This window comes from Penicillium canariense, assembly GCF_028826845.1.
Source record: "Penicillium canariense strain IBT 26290 chromosome Unknown utg000002l_segment0_segment0, whole genome shotgun sequence".
Classification (NCBI taxonomy): domain Eukaryota; kingdom Fungi; phylum Ascomycota; class Eurotiomycetes; order Eurotiales; family Aspergillaceae; genus Penicillium; species Penicillium canariense.
Genome location: NW_026622729.1, coordinates 1,223,156 through 1,240,588, shown reverse-complemented (window position 1 = coordinate 1,240,588; position 17,433 = coordinate 1,223,156). Strand labels below are relative to the sequence as shown.

At 52.8% G+C, this 17,433-nt stretch overlaps 7 protein-coding genes across 7 annotated transcripts; 3 read left to right on the top strand and 4 right to left on the bottom strand.

Annotated features, from left to right (window-relative positions):
- Positions 1–223: 223 nt before the first annotated feature.
- N7482_003663 (uncharacterized protein) lies at positions 224–502 on the bottom strand (the record flags this gene model as incomplete). The annotated part of the gene is made up of 1 exon (XM_056685788.1): positions 224–502. The coding sequence occupies one exon, from the start codon at positions 500–502 to the stop codon at positions 224–226; it is 279 nt and encodes a 92-aa protein (XP_056544530.1).
- A 640-nt stretch (positions 503–1,142) lies between these two features.
- Positions 1,143–2,153, bottom strand: N7482_003662 (CDP-diacylglycerol-serine O-phosphatidyltransferase; the record flags this gene model as incomplete). The annotated part of the gene is made up of 6 exons (XM_056685787.1): positions 1,143–1,511; positions 1,580–1,761; positions 1,821–1,826; positions 1,893–1,930; positions 1,992–2,049; positions 2,105–2,153. The coding sequence occupies 6 exons, from the start codon at positions 2,151–2,153 to the stop codon at positions 1,143–1,145; spliced, it is 702 nt and encodes a 233-aa protein (XP_056544529.1).
- Positions 2,154–2,679: 526 nt separating this feature from the next.
- Positions 2,680–3,568, bottom strand: N7482_003661 (H/ACA ribonucleoprotein complex subunit GAR1/NAF1; the record flags this gene model as incomplete). Its single annotated transcript, XM_056685786.1, has 3 exons — positions 2,680–3,168; positions 3,227–3,327; positions 3,505–3,568. 3 exons carry the CDS (start codon positions 3,566–3,568, stop codon positions 2,680–2,682), a joined length of 654 nt encoding a protein of 217 aa, XP_056544528.1.
- A 151-nt stretch (positions 3,569–3,719) lies between these two features.
- Positions 3,720–6,310, top strand: N7482_003660 (threonine--tRNA ligase THS1; the record flags this gene model as incomplete). The annotated part of the gene is made up of 6 exons (XM_056685785.1): positions 3,720–4,236; positions 4,291–4,331; positions 4,395–4,459; positions 4,524–5,331; positions 5,410–6,054; positions 6,104–6,310. 6 exons carry the CDS (start codon positions 3,720–3,722, stop codon positions 6,308–6,310), a joined length of 2,283 nt encoding a protein of 760 aa, XP_056544527.1.
- Positions 6,311–10,573: 4,263 nt separating this feature from the next.
- N7482_003659 (uncharacterized protein) lies at positions 10,574–11,991 on the top strand (the record flags this gene model as incomplete). Its single annotated transcript, XM_056685784.1, has 2 exons — positions 10,574–10,745; positions 10,802–11,991. 2 exons carry the CDS (start codon positions 10,574–10,576, stop codon positions 11,989–11,991), a joined length of 1,362 nt encoding a protein of 453 aa, XP_056544526.1.
- A 708-nt stretch (positions 11,992–12,699) lies between these two features.
- On the top strand, positions 12,700–14,232 carry mpkA (mitogen-activated serine/threonine-protein kinase SLT2; the record flags this gene model as incomplete). The annotated part of the gene is made up of 5 exons (XM_056685783.1): positions 12,700–12,812; positions 12,880–13,012; positions 13,073–13,139; positions 13,200–13,514; positions 13,595–14,232. The coding sequence occupies 5 exons, from the start codon at positions 12,700–12,702 to the stop codon at positions 14,230–14,232; spliced, it is 1,266 nt and encodes a 421-aa protein (XP_056544525.1).
- Positions 14,233–14,937: 705 nt separating this feature from the next.
- Positions 14,938–17,146, bottom strand: N7482_003657 (uncharacterized protein; the record flags this gene model as incomplete). Its single annotated transcript, XM_056685782.1, has 2 exons — positions 14,938–16,859; positions 16,987–17,146. 2 exons carry the CDS (start codon positions 17,144–17,146, stop codon positions 14,938–14,940), a joined length of 2,082 nt encoding a protein of 693 aa, XP_056544524.1.
- Positions 17,147–17,433: the final 287 nt, after the last annotated feature.

Genomic DNA, 17,433 nt, shown 5'->3' with positions numbered 1-17,433 from the left:
CCTGCTCTTATATATTCTGCCGATCAAACTGGGAATTCAACTACCTCAGGGAGAGCCTTGGATGCTCTCAAATAAAAGAATACTCAATATACGTATTCATCAACCACATCGGTGCACGAAGCTGCCCCCCATCCGTCTTCCATTCCACAGAAGAGAACCCAACTACATATTCCCTGCCAACATCCATAGTGAATGACTCTTGGGATCGAGTGGCTGTGGCCTGTTACTTGTCGCCTGCTGGGCTCTCCGCACCAGCACTTCGGGTTCGTGGGGCAGAGGCCGCGTCGATCGCAGAAGCCAGGAATAGGCCGCAATGTAGACACTTGTAGTATGGCCTGTCGGCATTGCCGTTGGTGTTATCGTGGCGGGTCTGTCTGACAACACCGCTGAGGCCACAGGACCAGCATATCCCGGTGGGAGCTGGTGGTGCTGGCGGAGTGGCCTCGTCCAGAGCGATCGTCATGATATTCTGGAATAGAGGGTTTAGTTTTGTGAAGCTCATGGCTGATTACGAGGCTGCTCCTCTTACTTGTACCGGCCGGATGCGCACAGGCAGGCGAAACCAGGAATAGCAGGCAAGTATTCTTCTTCAAGCTTGAAGTAGGGTGGCGTCTACAGTATGGTAGCGTCGCTGAGTATGACGCTGTCCAGCAATCAGGGCTATGTGGAAGCCAGGATTGTGTGTGCGAGTTAATAGAGAGTTCTGGACATTCCGGCAGATCCGCATGCATTCACAAACAAATACATCGCTCCCGCAGATGTCATTCTAGACTTCAGGTTTTATGAAGAGGATGCTATTCATTCACTTTTCTGTTCTGAGCTACCTCGGACGACCCCCACCACGTCAGGGGTCTTCGATCTAGCCAGAATATCCGTTAAAACATTACGCCATGTTCGTGCAGCGGGAAAACGAAAAACAAACCCAAGGCCCCGCACAATGGGACATCTCATCTATGCAGCCGAAATCCATTGGGGAAAAGAATTCATCCTCAATTAGGTATATTGAGATCGTGCCCACGGTGGCTTATAGACAGCAGTCTCTCCTTTATTTTCATAGTCACTCGTCCAAATGAAATAGAACAGGTCTAGACCATTGTTCCAAGACTAAATTGCCCACCGGAATTTTGGATACGGCCAGACATTTATGGCTTGGGGATGTGTAACGTCTTGCTGACCATCAAACATCCGTGCAAGACGAACAGAAGGACAACCGGGTGGAACTCAAAGATAGTGCCCTCGGCAATGACGCCAAAGGGAAGGTTCTCATGAGTCCAGCTTTGGGATACCCAGTAGGCCATAAGAGAGGCAATCGACAGGGTTGTGGGGATCGGGGTGCCCTGAAAAAACTTCGACTTTCCACTCGAATCCTTCGGCAAAACAGCCACTGTCACATTAAACCGAGCCAAGCGGGTCAGCCCGCATAGGACGAAAAATGCCAGGAAGACTTGATCTAGCGGTTCGCGTATGCCAATGGCGAACGCGGCAGCTGCAGGGGAAAGGCCGAAGGAGATCTGCGCAAGCGTATCAAAGAGTCAGTGCATAGTCTCGTGAGTTAGCATGGTAATAAGGAAACTCGTACCAGATCCGCAAGCGAATCAAGCTCTTGTCCCATCAGGGACGACTTCTTGCGCCACCGCGCGATCTTGCCGTCCATGAAATCGAAAAACAGACCAAATGGCATGAAAGCGAGCGCAGCCCACAGAGCACCGTAATCAGAGGGGTCCCCGAGGCAATAGCGCATCGACGAGAAGACGGACATGACTGTTTCACATGGTTAGCGGCAGACAGAAGGTCGTCGGAGGGCATGGACTTGCCGCCACAGAAACCTGTTGATTGTCCGGTTAGTCATTTTGGATCTCGGAAGCCATTTTCTATTGGGCCAAGGTACTTACCATTTAGCTCAGTTACCAAATCGGCAAGATGGAGAGCCCTGCGACAGTGTTAGCGAGCTGAGAGGGCTAGGCAGCGGGAGAGGTATCCCAGATACTGACTTCACCAAACTAAAGTGCCCATGTTCGGATGAAAGGAGCATTCTCTGCTTAGCTTGGCCTGTGAAGCGTTAGCAACCACGCGCACGAGGGGCTCAGGCTGATCGCGAACTGACCTCCGTCGCCGGCGGAGAAGACGTCGCTGTTGGAAGTGCTCGACGCCATGGGTGTTTTTCTGCGAGACATGCTCAGACGGAGAGAAAATAACAAGGGTGGGAATGCCGAGTCGAAGGTCCGGCTGCAGCAGAAGGGTAAAGAGGGGGGGCTGCGGGATTCGGAATGGCAGTCAATAGTCAATAATCCTGCTTCGAGAGTGTTGACGGACGCACAGTCGCAGAGCGGTCAACGTCATTTCCGAAGGGCAGTAACCGGGGGGCGGTGCACTCACCTGCACCTTGCACCCTGGATCCTGCGCCACAGGCCACCAGCCACACTTCGGGAAAAAAAGTTACATGTTGGAAGGTGCTTTGGCTACACAGTAACTGATACGAGTTCAAGACCACGGACAAATAGATAGATAAAAACAGAAGAATCAGATGTTTTTGTGTGACTGGATATATTCTACAGTCTCTGCAGCCAGAGAAGCAGCAATTGTGTCAGGATGCACAAGAAGAAAGGAAATATTCCTGCAAAAAGCTCCCGAATCCCCCAAACGCCATAAGAAGACAAGTTAATCGGTTAAGAAGTCTCTTTACCCACGACCACGGAAGCCACCGCGAGAGCCACCACGAGCACCGCCGCGGGAGAAGCCGCCGCCGCGACCACCGAAACCGCCGCCACCGCCACGGCCACCGAAACCACTGCCGCCACGACCACCACCGAAGCCACCACGGCCACGGGGAGCACCGCCGCGAGCACCGAAACCACCACGACCGCGGGGAGCACCGAAACCACCACGACCGCGGGGAGCACCACCGGCACGCTTGGGCTTAGCAGCACCTGGAGGGGGCTTGGGCTTGGGAAGGAACCTAGATGGGTAGAAAGTCAGTTCCCGCTGCACAAGATAGTAGACAGACAAGGCGGTTGAGACGTACTTCTCCAGAGGAAGCAGCTTGTCGCCGCCGATGAAGACCTTGTCACCGGTCTTGAACGAGGTTGCGACAATGCCATCCTGGGGCTTGACGGTGAAGTACACCTGGTTGATGGGACCGAGAACCTCATCGACCTTGCCAATGGGAGTCTATCGTAGAGAAGTTAGCTCCATTAACTGCAGGTCGGTGATATCAGTGGAGGCGTACCTTGTTCTCGAGGTAGATCGGGGCGTTGAAGTAGGGGATCTTCGGGTTGATCGACTCGCAGACCATCTCACCCTCGCAGGCGTGCATGACAGTACCCATCTCTACCATGAAAGATCAGCATCGTGTTCGAGAAATTGGCATATTCAGTGAGAAATACCGAAAACCTGCGCAGGGGGACCGAACGACGGCTGGAAGCCTCCGCGGCCTACATCAAAAAAAATTTCGTTAGCTTCTCCAGACCGACCATAATCTCGCAGCGCTGGGGGACAATCGCATACCACCACGGCTACCAAAGCCGCCTCGGTTCGCACCAGTGGCAGCGCCACGCCCACGGAAAGACATGTTGAGATTTGTTGTCGTTGAGGGTTCTTGGGCGAAGAAGTTTTCGGGTGGTGGAAACTTCATGCGGTAAAGCGTCGCTAGCCAGGGCAGTTTGGAGTCACATGACTCACCGCCCCTCCTCCCGAAAGAGTCATTTCCCTCGAGGCGGAGTATGAGTCAAATTGAATCCCCTCCCTTTTCTCCTCGATCAATTTCTCTGCTACTGCCCAGAGAGATCTTACAATGGCTTCCGAAGCCCCCATGGATCTGCCCGTCCGGCCTGCCCCCGAGGCTGATGGCAGTGCTCAAGCCGCCGCTGCCCCGCCAAGGGATGCCAAAAAAAAGGCCCCCCCCTCCCGACGTTCTCCCAGACTGGATGATCGAGCGTAATAAGCTCTTTGAGGAGCTCTGGCAACAATATTTGGAGGAGACCAAGAACCGTCCGCACCCCGAGATTAACGTCACCCTCGATATCGGCGACGGTAACCCCTCCTCTGTCCCTGCAAAGGCCTACGAGACCACCCCCGGCTCTTTCCTGCGCGATGTGCCCAAGGAAGTCAGCGCCGACGTTGTCGTTTCAAAAGTTAACGGAGAACTTTGGGATCTGAACCGTCCTCTGGAAGGCGACTGCAAAGTGTCGCTGGTTAAGTTTCAGCACCAGGAAGGTCGGGACGTTTTTTGGCACAGTAGTAAGTAACCTACCTACCCTTCCTTCTGTTCTCACTCGGCTTAACCATCTCTAGGCGCGCACGCGCTGGGAGAGGCCTGCGAATGTGAGTTTGGAGTAAGTGCGGACTTTCTTCCAGTCGATCACGGTCCGAAACTGAACGATGTCACGCAAATTTAGTGTCTCTTGTCCCACGGTCCCCCGACCCCTCAGGGTTTCTTCTACGATATGGCTATACCTGAAGGGTATGTAAACACTGGATATGCTGTGTGCGGGGCTTGCCTAGAAACTAATAGTTCTGGACAACAGACGCGTCGTTCACCACTCCGACTGGCCCGCGCTTGAAAGCAGGGTCTCGCGCGTTCTCAAGGAGAAGCAGGCCTTCGACCGGTTGGAGGTTTCCAAAGAGAACCTCAAGAAGATGTTCGCTTATAGCAAGTACAAGCTGCACTATATTGACAAGCTTGTGACCGGGGAGAAGAGTACTGTTTATCGTTGCGGCGATTTAGTTGATCTCTGTCGCGGTCCTCACATTTCTCACACTGGTAAAGTGCGAGCCTTCAAAATCTTACAGAATTCGTCTGCCTACTTCCTCGGCGATCAATCCAACGACTCTCTCCAGCGTATCCGTGGTGTCGCTTTCCCGGATAAATTGGGGATGAAGGAGCACTTGAAGTTCCTCGAGGAGGCTGAAAAGCGGAACCACCTTAGAATCGGAAAGGAGCAAGAGTTGTTCTTCTTCGACGAGGTCTCCCCTGGTTGTCCTTTCCTGCTTCCCAACGGAACCAAGATCTTTAATGCTCTTCAGTCCCTTCTCCGCTCGGAGTACCGCAAGCGCGGCTATCAGGAGGTCCAGACCCCGAACATGTACGACGTCGGCATCTGGAAGCAATCCGGTCACTGGCAGCACTATGCGGACGATATGTTCAAATTGAACGTCGAGAAGCGCGAGTGGGCTCTGAAGCCCATGAACTGCCCGGGGCACTTTGTTCTGTTCGGCCACCGTGATCGCAGTTACCGTGAGCTGCCCCTGCGCATTGCCGATTTTGGTGTCCTTCATCGCAACGAGGCCTCTGGTGCTCTGAGCGGCCTGACCCGTGTTCGCAAGTTCCAACAGGTAAGCTCCTCCAACTTTGAGCCCCGCCGCAAAACGTGCGCCTGGAATGAGCCGCTTGCTGAAAATTATATGTAAAAGGATGATACGCATATCTTCTGTGCTGAGGATCAGATTATGTCCGAGATTGAGGGTCTCTTCGACTTCCTGCAGTCCATCTATGGATTGTTCGGCTTCTCGTTCAAGCTCAAATTAAGTACCCGACCTGACAAGTTCCTCGGTGAGCGCTCTACCTGGGACTATGCCGAGGAACAGCTGAAGAAGGCCATGACCAAATTCAAGGGCGACGACTGGACCATCGATGAGGGTGACGGGGCCTTCTATGGCCCGAAGATCGACATCACCATTGCGGACGCCCTCAAGCGTGAGTTCCAGTGCGCCACCATCCAGCTGGATTACCAGGCGCCGATCAACTTCAAGCTTGAGTACATGAACAATGAGAAGCCTAAGGAAGGGGAAGGTGAGAAGAAGGAGGGTGAGACCTCCAATCAGCTCGCTGCTGGTCGGTCCCGCCCCGTGGTCATCCACCGTGCCATCATCGGTAGCTTCGAACGTTTCCTGGGTATCCTGATTGAGCACTTCGCCGGCAAGTGGCCCTTCTGGATCAGCCCTCGCCAGATCCTGATCGTGCCGGTCATGCCGGCTGTCAACGACTACGTTGAGGAGATGCAGCGTATTCTCCAAGGCGACAAGCTGAACGTCGACATCGACGTCAGCGGCAACACAGTACGTCTCCCTTAATCCAACGTCTTGTGCCTCAACTAACAAATAGCAGTTGCAAAAGAAAATCCGACGAGGCCAGTTAATGTATTACAACTTTATCTTCGTTGTCGGCGCGAACGAAGTTTCACAACGATCTGTGAACATCAGATCTCGCGACGACGCTAGTACCCATGGACAAGGTGTGATGGTGCCGCTCGAGGAGGCTCGGGTGAAGCTGCGGGCATTGCGCAAGGAGCGTCGGTTGGAGAGTACTCTGTAGTTGATACATTCGTTACCGATTCACGGAAAATGAAATGAAGCACATGCGGATATTCTACTGATTCCATGAAATCAATCCATACATACCTAATGTAGTAGAGCAATCAGGGTCTGGGTTGAGCTACGGAACGCCGTACCCTTAAAGCGAACACACCTTGGGTACAGTAGATCGACAGCTTTTGACGTTAAAGAAGGGAGTGCTTATTCGAAGTTGAGCCTACTTGGTGATCTCCCGTGTAAATAAAGTACGCCTACCGCTCTTGGCTCTCTAGCCTTTTCCAGATTTCTGCCCTTTTGGTCCTGATGATCAGCAGCGTTTTATAATAAGGGGTTTGATAGACACCTCCCCCTGCCTGATTCATGTGGTAGAGCTTCCCACAATAGTTGTCTGGTTTGCTCAGTCTATAAGAAATTCCATGACTCTGTCGGGTTTTCGGCCGTTTCATTTGCAGAAACGATGAGTTGGCAGCTTGGTAAAGCTTGGATGCTGGAACCTGGATTCTCTCCGCGGCTTGCAAATTATTTAAGGGTAAGGTGGATGAGTTCTGGATATTGTTACGTTGATCTACTGATCGACCACGTCGTCGAACATGAAAGGGGTTTTTTACTTGGAGCAGAGGTAGAATTTGAAGGGTTCATCAAGATGATAAAGATGCCACTGGGGGCGGGACTAGGATAGAGAAAGTTGGCCTGAGGGGTTCTGGGTCAAGGCATTCTTTGATGATATGGATCCAAGGATATTCTGCCGGCTCACGGGGTCACAGTTGCAAATAGCTGGTATCGGTGGTTTACCATCTCCTGGTGTGAGACAGGTATCATAAACGTTCTCAACATGTCTCATAACCCCTGTCGATACTAGGTAGACTAGCTCCTGGCTGTAAATTGGAAAATTTATTGAATTGTTCATCTTATGGCGTTCAATTTCAGTACGGTGGTTCCTGTGTCGGCGATTGATGGTATCTTTGTAGTTGTGAAGAATGCTTCAAAGAAGCATGCAGTTCTTCCTTAAGCATCCAATGGGCATTCTCAGTCCGGGAGGCAGATGCTTCGCCTAGATGAGCCTAAGGAGACCTTTTATATTATCGTCAGAAGAAAAGAAAGCTCTAAGATCTTTCCGGGGGGGGGGGAATACAAAGATGACATTATGTCTAGTTACAGATGAGGGCAGGTGCCATCCTCTCATTTCTCAGGTTTCTTTAATCATGATACCACCTTTTCAAGATCAAGCAGGCTCCGTTTGACCGTCCGAACAAGTCTTTGTCAAAAGAGCTCATCTTCACTGCTTATAGCGGCATTGTCAGGAATATACATGAAGCGTATCAGTTGAGAGGATGGGCGGACCCACATGGTGTATATCTGGGTTTCCATGAGCGCGAAGAGGCCATTGTTCTTTTGCTTCCTTGCGGTAGGTCTTGCATCCTAAGTCCATTAGCTTCTTATTCTATGAGTTATTCATCTGGAGAACGCTGTTTACTTGGGAGTCCCACATACCTATATCTTCGTTGTTCGTAGGATTTTCCTAAGGCTTCTCCAGGGGCACTGGTGGGAATTCTACTGTAGGTCCACACTTTCTGTGTTTCGGAATTTCTCCACTAATTCCTAGGAACTCATGGAACTCGTTTCAAACCGTGGGAGGTCCATCCTGGCCACTCAATCTCTACATATTCGATCTTTAGGAACTCATCGTTAGTAAGTACAGTGTCGTGGCTATTACATTCCTCCTTGCAGCCTTATCACTTTACCCTAGCGAACCTTTTTTATAGCTGCTATTCATAGATCCGGTCTCGTTTCACTGGTTCCCATCCCTAAGTCCAAGTTGTCCTTGATTCCAGAGGGCTAGGTGCTATCGGCTCCTGCACATTTCACCGCTGCATCTGTTACGGTTTTTGAGTGCTGCGGAGTTGTGTAGAATCCTCGAATTTCTCAGTTTTATGGCCCTCTCGCAGTCGAATGGCTCTCAGCTGTTGGGATCGCCGAGAGCTGCGGCATTCCTTCGCAAAGTGACCTGGTTGTCCAAACTTGTTGCATCAATTATCTTCTCTTCGTCATTTCTGTTCGTTCCTCACGAGCCTGGTGGCATCCGAGCTCGATTAATTGTAGTCACTCAGGGTTCTCTTTGCGTGCTGTTGTATGTAAAATACGCAGGAGAAGAATCTATGGAGATACGTGTATTAGTTGGGTGGTTGCGAGCAGAAAATGAGAGCTACACAATGAGACTAACTGATAAAATCCTAGCAGCCCTGGCTCCCTTCAACGCAATAACTTATACATTACTGGGGTCATTATACCTTCTCTTGAAATTTGAGATGAGGGTTTGGGCCACCGCGGTCATGATGTCTATAGCGATGTCTATTGCCCACAACTTGGAAAGATACTACAAACCATGGAGTTAGACATTCCCACAATATAGACGACTTGAGCAACCCTAAAATATGGTATATGCTTTTGTGTCAAATTATCTAAGTATCGAACGGACTTTCCAGGGCATTGAGGCCATCCTCAAGCCCAACGCAGAACAACAACATATGATTGGGGAATGTTCGACGGTGAGACTTGATGGCCAGAGGTCTTTGTTCGATCCAGATTGTCTCTCATTTCTCTGAGATATCTGGGTTTACGAAGGGTATTCCAACGCCACAAAGAATTGCTCTGGTGCTGGCTGTCGTTTGCAAGTCATGGCCATATAGAATGATGGAGATTCCCGGTTCCTGGAGTGGAAGTTGCCAGGACTTTCGCCATTTGCTTCCTCTATGAGGCCCTGTCACTGCTAGCTCATTTCTCTTCTCTCTTCTTGCTCAATACACTACGTTCCTCTCGCCTCCCTTTGCTTCTTGCTGAGGTCTCGACATCTTCATCTCCTCCAACCACTCCCACTCCTCCTGCGTGCTCTCCGGAGGTCTCGACAACTCCATCTTCCCTAGCTACTGTCATCAACAACCTCATAGACGGTATTCTGCTGCTCACTTTACTGAGCTCTCGACACCTTCGTCTCCCCCCACCACTTCCATCAACATGTCAAGGAAGTTAAAGAGCTTCCCATGCCCACGCGCAAGGGACCTGAACTGTGACGAGACGTTCGCCACAAAAAAGAGTGCATACCAGCATCTTAAGAGAGAGCACGGCCAAGTCAGATGGCCTTGCCCACTCCCGGAGGAGTTAAAGTGTGACGAGACATTCTTCACGAAACAAGTTGCAAAGAAGCATGCTAACAGCATACACGACCAATCTAAATGGCCCTGCCCTCGCGCAGAGGAACTGGACTGCGACGAAACGTTTCCCGCAAAAAGAGTGCATGCCAGCATGCCAAGAGCGCGCACGGCCAAGTCAAATGGCCATGCCCACGCGCAGGGCAGCTGAATTGCAACATGAAATTTGCCACAAAAAGCATTGCCATCCATCATGCTAGGAACGTGCATGACAGACTGAAATGGCCCTGTCCCTTAGCAAAAGAAGAGGGATGTACTTCGGAATATACTACCAAAGTGTCGGCCAGAACGCATGCTGGGAACGTGCACCTCCAGCTCACATGGCCCTGCCCACGCGCAGAGGAGCTGAAGTGTCGCAGAAAGTTCATCTCGAAAAAATCATGCAAACGACCATGCTGAGAATATTCATGGTGATAAGTCAACTCGGAAAGAGTTTCCTTGCCCATGTGCGCAGGAAACCTGCTCTGAAATGTTCCCTTGCCTACGATCTGCGAAAGTACATGCTGTGACGATACATGGCAAACTTGAGCCAGAAAAGACAATTATTGCGGCGTGGCCCCTGGCAGCGCCACATATTCCCCTCAGAGACATGGACGGGGAGATAATACCGGGATGGGACAAGCTCCCAAAGCTGTCCTTTCTGGACGGCAAGTGGAAATGCCCAGACCCAAGTTGCAGCACAACAAGCGCGTCAAATACTGAGGTCAAAAACCATTACTTGGCCATCCACATGAGGGCCATTTGGCCTTGTCGGTACGCTGAGACATTGCATTGTGACAGAATGTTCTTGTCAATGCGCAGTGCCCGAGACCACCAAACGGTGCATTTTGACGGGTACAGGTGGATATGCCAGTACGATCGATGTCTTGCTCAAATACAGGGTAGAAAGTCGACACGAGTCTGCGCCTTAGCGCATTATAACCTGCATATTGAACGGGGGCACTTTCAAAAGGGGGAATGCGAACCTTTAAAGGTATGTAACAATGAAAGAACAAATGAGCACCATTTAATAGAAGCAACAGGTCTCGATTACGCCCTCTGATACGAATATTGAAGCCATGGACGACGAAGTTCGGAATTCCGAGGATGAAGAAGATGGAGACGGAGGAGATTGGGGGAGTGAATCCGAAGACGAAGACATTCGGAATTCCGAGGATGTCGAACCGACCACAGAGTCGGCAGCTGCGTGGCTTGGCAGTCCGCCAAAAGATCAAGACAAGCTCAGAAAAAGTAAGACATCCAGGATGTTGCTGCCCCATACTCTATTGCTAATCCTCGTGATTTAGATGCTCAGTCTGAAGGCCTACGACACTACGGCCTCAAGTGCCCAGGGCCGGGAAGGGTTGTTGACGGACTAGTGCTTGGTACGCAGGTGTGCCCAAATAGCACGATAATCTCGTTCGAGACAGGTGTTCTTTTCAGGAACAGGCATAGGACCCGGCGTATTGGGATCAATATCCGATGCAAATCCTGCCATGGGCGATTTATATTTAACGAGTTTTTGAGGACCAATTATCTGGAAGCAGATGCTGATCAGAAAACGTGCAGCCATAAGAGCTGCCTCAATCCTGTGTGGGAAGGCTCCAAATTCCGTCGTGATCACTATCTCCAGTGGACTCCAGACCTCTTCTGCGAAGAAAAACCTGCTATGGATGAGCTTCGGACTTTGTTCGACAAAGCGGCTTCTGAGCAATGGTTCCCCGATACAAAGATCATGGCCAAAGTTATCGAGAGGGTGGAAACCGACGGCAAGGCTAACATCCCGGCTTCCGAGATTGTTAATATCGACCTGGAATTCGGTCTATTTTCCCGGGAGGTGCTCCAAATCGGCCTCGCCAATCTCGAAGGAGCGAGAGTACTCGATTGCCTTACGAGATATAGTGAGGAAATCATCGCGCCTTCCACGTCGCAGCTCTCTGGACCGGCAACTTGGCCGCAAAAAAAGCATAAGGACATGGTCAAAGCCTTTTTTACACAAGATGGGACCCTTGATGCAAAGGGGGTCGTTGGAAAACTCCGAGAAATCGGAATTTCTAAGAAAACCACTTTCCTGCCTTGGGCGTCCTGGTGCTTCGACCTGTCTTATTTGAGAGACTGGTTGGAGGCTGAAGGTTTCCACGATGTTCTCCCCGGGGATGAGAATGTCTGCCGGCTTCTCCTCGAGTTCCGGGCTAACGTGAAGAGGGTGATTGGTAACACCTGCTACCAAAGCCGCCCGTTTCCTCTAAGTCTGTCTATTCTGTTCCTGGTACTATTCGGAGAGGACCACCCTCTCTCAGGGCGCAACCACCATGCGCTGGTGGACGCGCAGCAATTAGCCCTGATGGCAGACCTGTTCATCGACCTTTGTAAACCCCCTCACAAGCGGGTGCGCTGGCAGGGATCGAACAAGAACCTGGGCTCGTGGAAGAGGCAGCAACCCTTGGAAGGTTTCTTCCCCTCGATGAGTCCAAACAAAAAGGCAAGGCTTTCGTGAGATGGGTGTGGATGAGATTGTTTCATTCTTTGTGCATGTCTACGGGTATCGTGGTGCCCCTGGGCGAGTCGCGGTGAAGGTGCTGTGCAAGGAACGGCGGTTTGGAGAATGCCCGGTCAGGGTCGAGATTGAGATTGAGATTGAGATTGAGATATGATTGTGTTACCGAAGATTGATAAGTGCAACGAAGTTAAATTTCCCTCTCTACCTCGTCACCCCTCCGTCTATAACCGTTGAGCCGATCCATGGAAGCGTGGTAGGGCTGGATCGGCGCCCAACAGGGAGGGCGAGGGCTCCACCAAACAAAGCGCGGCTCGTATTCCAGTGACGAAGACTATCAGGGTCTGATCTTCTTGTCAGCCCGAAACTTTCTTTCAGCTGGACAATATCGAGGCTGGGTCGGCAATGCGATGAAAACCTGAAAATCGTTTTGTGCAAGCCCGTCTGTAAAACTGCGCTGTTGGCCTCAGCAAACGCATCAAACGCATCAAACCAAACGGTCGGATCTCCCGCGGGGACTGCGGGGCTCAACTTTCCCATCACACGTCGACTCGAGTCAAGGCTGCTTCCCCTTTTCTCAATTGTGGAATTTTGGGAGTTTCACCATCTGCTGGCATCGCCTTTGTTTTCTTTCTCTTCTCTTCTCTTTTCGGCCTTTATATTCATCCCCCTCCGCTCCTCTCCTCCTTCCGTCAACAACCGCCCACCATGGCCGACTTACAGGGCCGCAAGGTCTTCAAGGTCTTCAACCAGGACTTCGTCGTGAATGAGCAGTACAATGTGACCAAAGAGCTGGGCCAGGGCGCATACGGTATCGTGTGGTAGGTGTCCTTTTCGAGTCTCGCCTGGTAATTAGTCGCTGTCTGGCTGACGAACCTGGTGCCGCAGTGCCGCAACCAACGCTCAGACTGGCGAAGGTGTCGCCATCAAAAAGGTCACCAATGTTTTCAGCAAGAAGATCCTCGCCAAGCGAGCTCTGCGCGAGATCAAGCTGCTCCAGCACTTCCGGGGTCATCGCAATGTACGTGCCCCTCCCCGCCCGCCATCCCTCATGCCCCCGCGCTGACCCGGATCGTGCTAGATTACCTGCCTGTACGATATGGACATTCCCCGCCCGGACAACTTCAACGAGACATATCTCTACGAGGGTACGATGGATAACATTCCTTGTTTTGTGTGGCGAATATCTTAGTCTGACGGCGCTGCAGAATTGATGGAGTGTGATTTGGCGGCTATCATCCGCTCTGGCCAACCCTTGACTGATGCGCACTTCCAATCCTTCATCTATCAGATCCTCTGCGGTCTCAAGTATATTCACTCTGCCAACGTACTGCACCGTGACCTGAAGCCTGGTAATCTGCTTGTCAATGCGGACTGTGAGCTGAAGATTTGTGACTTTGGCCTGGCCCGCGGCTTCTCGATCGACCCGGAGGAGAATGCGGGCTATATGACTGAGTATGTTGCGACAAGATGGTACCGTGCACCGGAAATTATGTTGAGCTTCCAGAGTTATACCAAAGCTAGTATGGCATCCCTCCCCCCCCCTCTCTCTCTTATTTCTGCGAGAAAAGTAGGATCACAGCAAACTAACCGTGTGTACTAGTTGATGTCTGGTCCGTGGGCTGTATCCTTGCCGAGCTGCTTGGTGGACGCCCCTTCTTCAAGGGCCGCGATTACGTTGACCAGCTGAACCAGATCCTGCACTACCTGGGCACCCCTAGCGAGGAGACCCTGGCGCGCATTGGGTCACCCCGGGCCCAGGAGTACGTGCGCAACCTGCCGTTCATGCCCAAGGTTCCCTTCCAGCGCCTCTTCCCGACCGCCAACCCCGACGCGCTGGATCTGCTGGACCGCATGCTTGCCTTCGACCCGTCCTCGCGGATCTCCGTTGAGGAGGCCCTCGAGCACCCCTACCTGCACATCTGGCACGACGCCTCAGACGAGCCGACCTGCCCGACAACCTTCGACTTCCAGTTCGAAGTGGTCGATGACGTCCCGGAGATGCGCAAGATGATCCTCGACGAAGTCATTCGCTTCCGCGCCACTGTTCGCCAGCAGTCCCAGGCCCACGCCACCCAGCAGCAGCAGCTGGCCCAGCAGACCAACGTCCCCATCCCCGAGAACCAGCAGGGCGGCTGGAAGACCGAGGAGCCCAAGCCCCAGGAGGCGGCCGCTGGCGGCGGGCATCTGAACGATCTGGAGTCCTCGCTGCAGCGCGGCATGGACTCGGTGCACCATTGATTTCATTTCGACCTGGGTTGAATGGAGAGATTTCGTTGGTTTCGCGCGTGCAATGCGTTTCATTTTGTTTGGTTTGGTTCTGGTTCGGCTGGATCTGCCAATTGCAACTTGGTGTTCCCCCCTGCATGTTGATATAATGAATTAGCAAAGAGATACCTCCGAGAGAAAGACCGGACGATTGCATGATATATTGGTTCTTGTGCTTGTGTTCTTCTTCTCCTTTCTTCTTGCCTTGTCCTCCTTGTACTTTGCATTTTGCCTTGATATATATAACGTGGGCTCCTACATGGACTGTTTTCGAGTACCTGAGGCCGCCAGTTTGGATCGGATAGATAGATGGTTGTAGCCAGATCCACCGCCACCGAAATGGAGATTCGGATTGAAAGCATGAACAGAGCGACTACCTAAGCGAGGCTAAGTAATGGAATGAGGTTTTTGTCACCACTGACCAGCGACCGCCTGAGAGGGTCAGTTGGTGACGAGATGAGAAGCGGTTGTATCAGAGAGAGCCAACGTACTATATAAATTAGAGCTATATACCCGTTCCCATAATAGCCAAGAGACACGAAGAAAGATCGATTCGCTCATATGCTACCCGCTAGAGCCCCGTCAAAGATAAAGAGTCAAGCCAAAATAAGAGGAAAACAAAGACATAAGCAAACACCAAGCTATGAAATAGATATAAAACCACCATGGCAACTACCATCAATGATAATAACCCCTCCACCAAACAGCCATACAAGCCGCCACCACCAAATCCAACATCTTAATCCCCTCATCCTCAATCACCAACTTCCCCAGCTTCGCACTCTTCCCCCGCATCCCGCCTCCAGCCAACTCCCGCGCAAGCGACAGATCCAGCCGCTCCTCGTCCGAATCTGGGCCCCCGCTGCTGGTGCTTGTACTGCGGGGGCGCGATGGCGGATACTGGTGTCTGAACTCGCCGTGTCGGGAGAAGCGGGCTGTGCGGAGGGAGGTGCGGCGGAGGAGGGCGGAGGGGTTGAAGTTTTGGCGTGGGCTACTCGGCGTGTCTGGGGTGTAGGGAGAGTTGGGGCCTGAGTGGGCGCGAGGCCGTGCGTAGTTGTTTGGGTTGAGGAGCTGGGAGAGGGAATTGCGTTTAGAGGCCGAGTCGGGATTGGAGGGTTCGCGAGGGTTGCGGGGGGAGGGGGGATTCACGGTCGGGTTGGAGGTGAAGGAGTGATGTGGGTGAGGATGTTGGTGTTGGCGATGGGAGGCGTGGAAGTGCAGATTGGCAGCTTGGAAGGGCGTGTTGAAGCGGATCTCAGCGACTGTAACCGCTGCGGGGGTGTTGCTTTCGCCAGGTGGTGGATTACCAACCCCGAGGATCATATGCTTGCATTTGAGGCTGCGGCCGTTGACGCTCGAGGAGAAGGTGCAGGTGCCGTTCCAGGGCGAGTTGAAGGCATAGTAGCCGCTTTTGAGCTTCGAGCCGTCAGGGATATGACCGGCACCAGTGTCGGCAGAGCTGCGGCCTCCTGTGCGAGAGTCCTCAAATTGCCTTGAGACGCAGAGTTGACGATGGAATTTGCGCGGACCAGTTGGCTGCGGCGGCGGCCGCGGCTGCAGTTGCTCAGCTGGGTGTTCAGGCCCTAACGATGGGGGCATGGAAGGCCCTCCCGTGCGGAGCATCCCGGGGGGAAGGCTGGCAGCCAGATTCGCAAGGGAAACTGGTTCCTGAGATCCAGCAAATCGATTGTATCCAGGCGTCGAGATCTCGATGTCAATCGCGTTACGGTCCATCTGTGGCGTTGAGATGGTCCCGACGTTCCACTGCGTGCCTGACGCAGGATCACGCCGGATGAGCGTGATATGAAAACCAGCATTCCCACAAGGAGCTTGGTTCGCTCTTGGCTGGCGGGTGGGAGATTGCCCAGGGCTTCTATTCGGCGAGCGAAAACCATCATGGGACGGGCGAGGCGGCAATTGAGGTCTGTTGGAGTCCAAACTGTGCCGACCCGTAGACATGTTCTCGTACCTCTCTCGCCAAACTTCTTTCCCTCGGGTCTGGACATTGTCCACGAACGCACTCCAGCGATTTGTCTTTCGTGGTTGGTCGTCGTCGGCTAGGTGCTCGTTGAGTGGCTCTTCATGGGGAGGCAGCGGAGGCAAAGGCCGCCGCGCAGTCGGGTCAATTGATTCTTTTCTCGGCTCACCATTCATATCTAGTGGCGCGTTCGCGATTGGCGTCCCGGCAAAAGACATGTTCTCCGCCGAGACTTGCGGCATAGGCACCGGCCGGCGGGGCAATGGTGGAGGGGCAACATTCTCCTGCGCGGGCATAGGTACGGGCATAGGCGCAGGTGCAAGCATAGGCGCAGGCATAGGCGCAGGCGCAGGTGCTCTCTCATGGCCTAAATTGTCTCCACCAACAGGTTTTCGACGAACGTTGTTCATGCGTGCGAACTCTCGCTGCGCAGGGTCATCCACGCTGGCAGCCTCCCGCTCGTCCCTACGCCGGTGCGCTTGTTCCTCGCGCTCCTGCTCAACTTCCTGTAGCAGCGCATCGTCCTCGGGTGCCGCAACATGGAGATAGTAAAGTGAGGCATTGATAGCCTCGGCGGAGACACTCGATTTGGTGGGTGGCTTGAGAGGAGAGAGGAATATGTCTGTCATATGCGTACGCATCCTGCAATTAGCTACAGCTTATCTCAGCGCAAGGGGCCGATAAGCCCAGCAGGGGATGTGAAGTGCGGGGAGCAAGTAAGAGCAGTGATACGTAGAAGGAATACACACCTTGGCTGCCCGGTACCCTTACGATGTACAGTTGCAGCGGGTCGTGCTTCTCGTGGGTGGGATTGCGTGGGTAGGCGGGGGGATTCGATGCGATGGCGGTGATCGACGAGAGCGAGCGCGCCTCAACGGGGCCCTGTTGCGTCGCAGGGATAGTCGACATGGCGGGCACGGCGGGGGGTGTGCCAGCCCCGGAATGAGAGGAAGTCAATGGGGTTCGGAGGTTTAAAGCAGTTGAAAGCAGACGGTTTCTTGCGGCGTCGCGGACCAGGCTGTAAACAACGGTGGGTCCGTTCGGTAGTGGGCGGGCCCGGACAATCCACTGGGGGCCCGGTTGGTATTTCAGTCGTTTAGTCTTTCAGTCGCAAATTTGGATAGGACGAGTACGTCGCGCGGGACGCTTAGCCTGGAACTAAAGCACAGCGACGCAAGGGAAGTGTGATAAGAAGG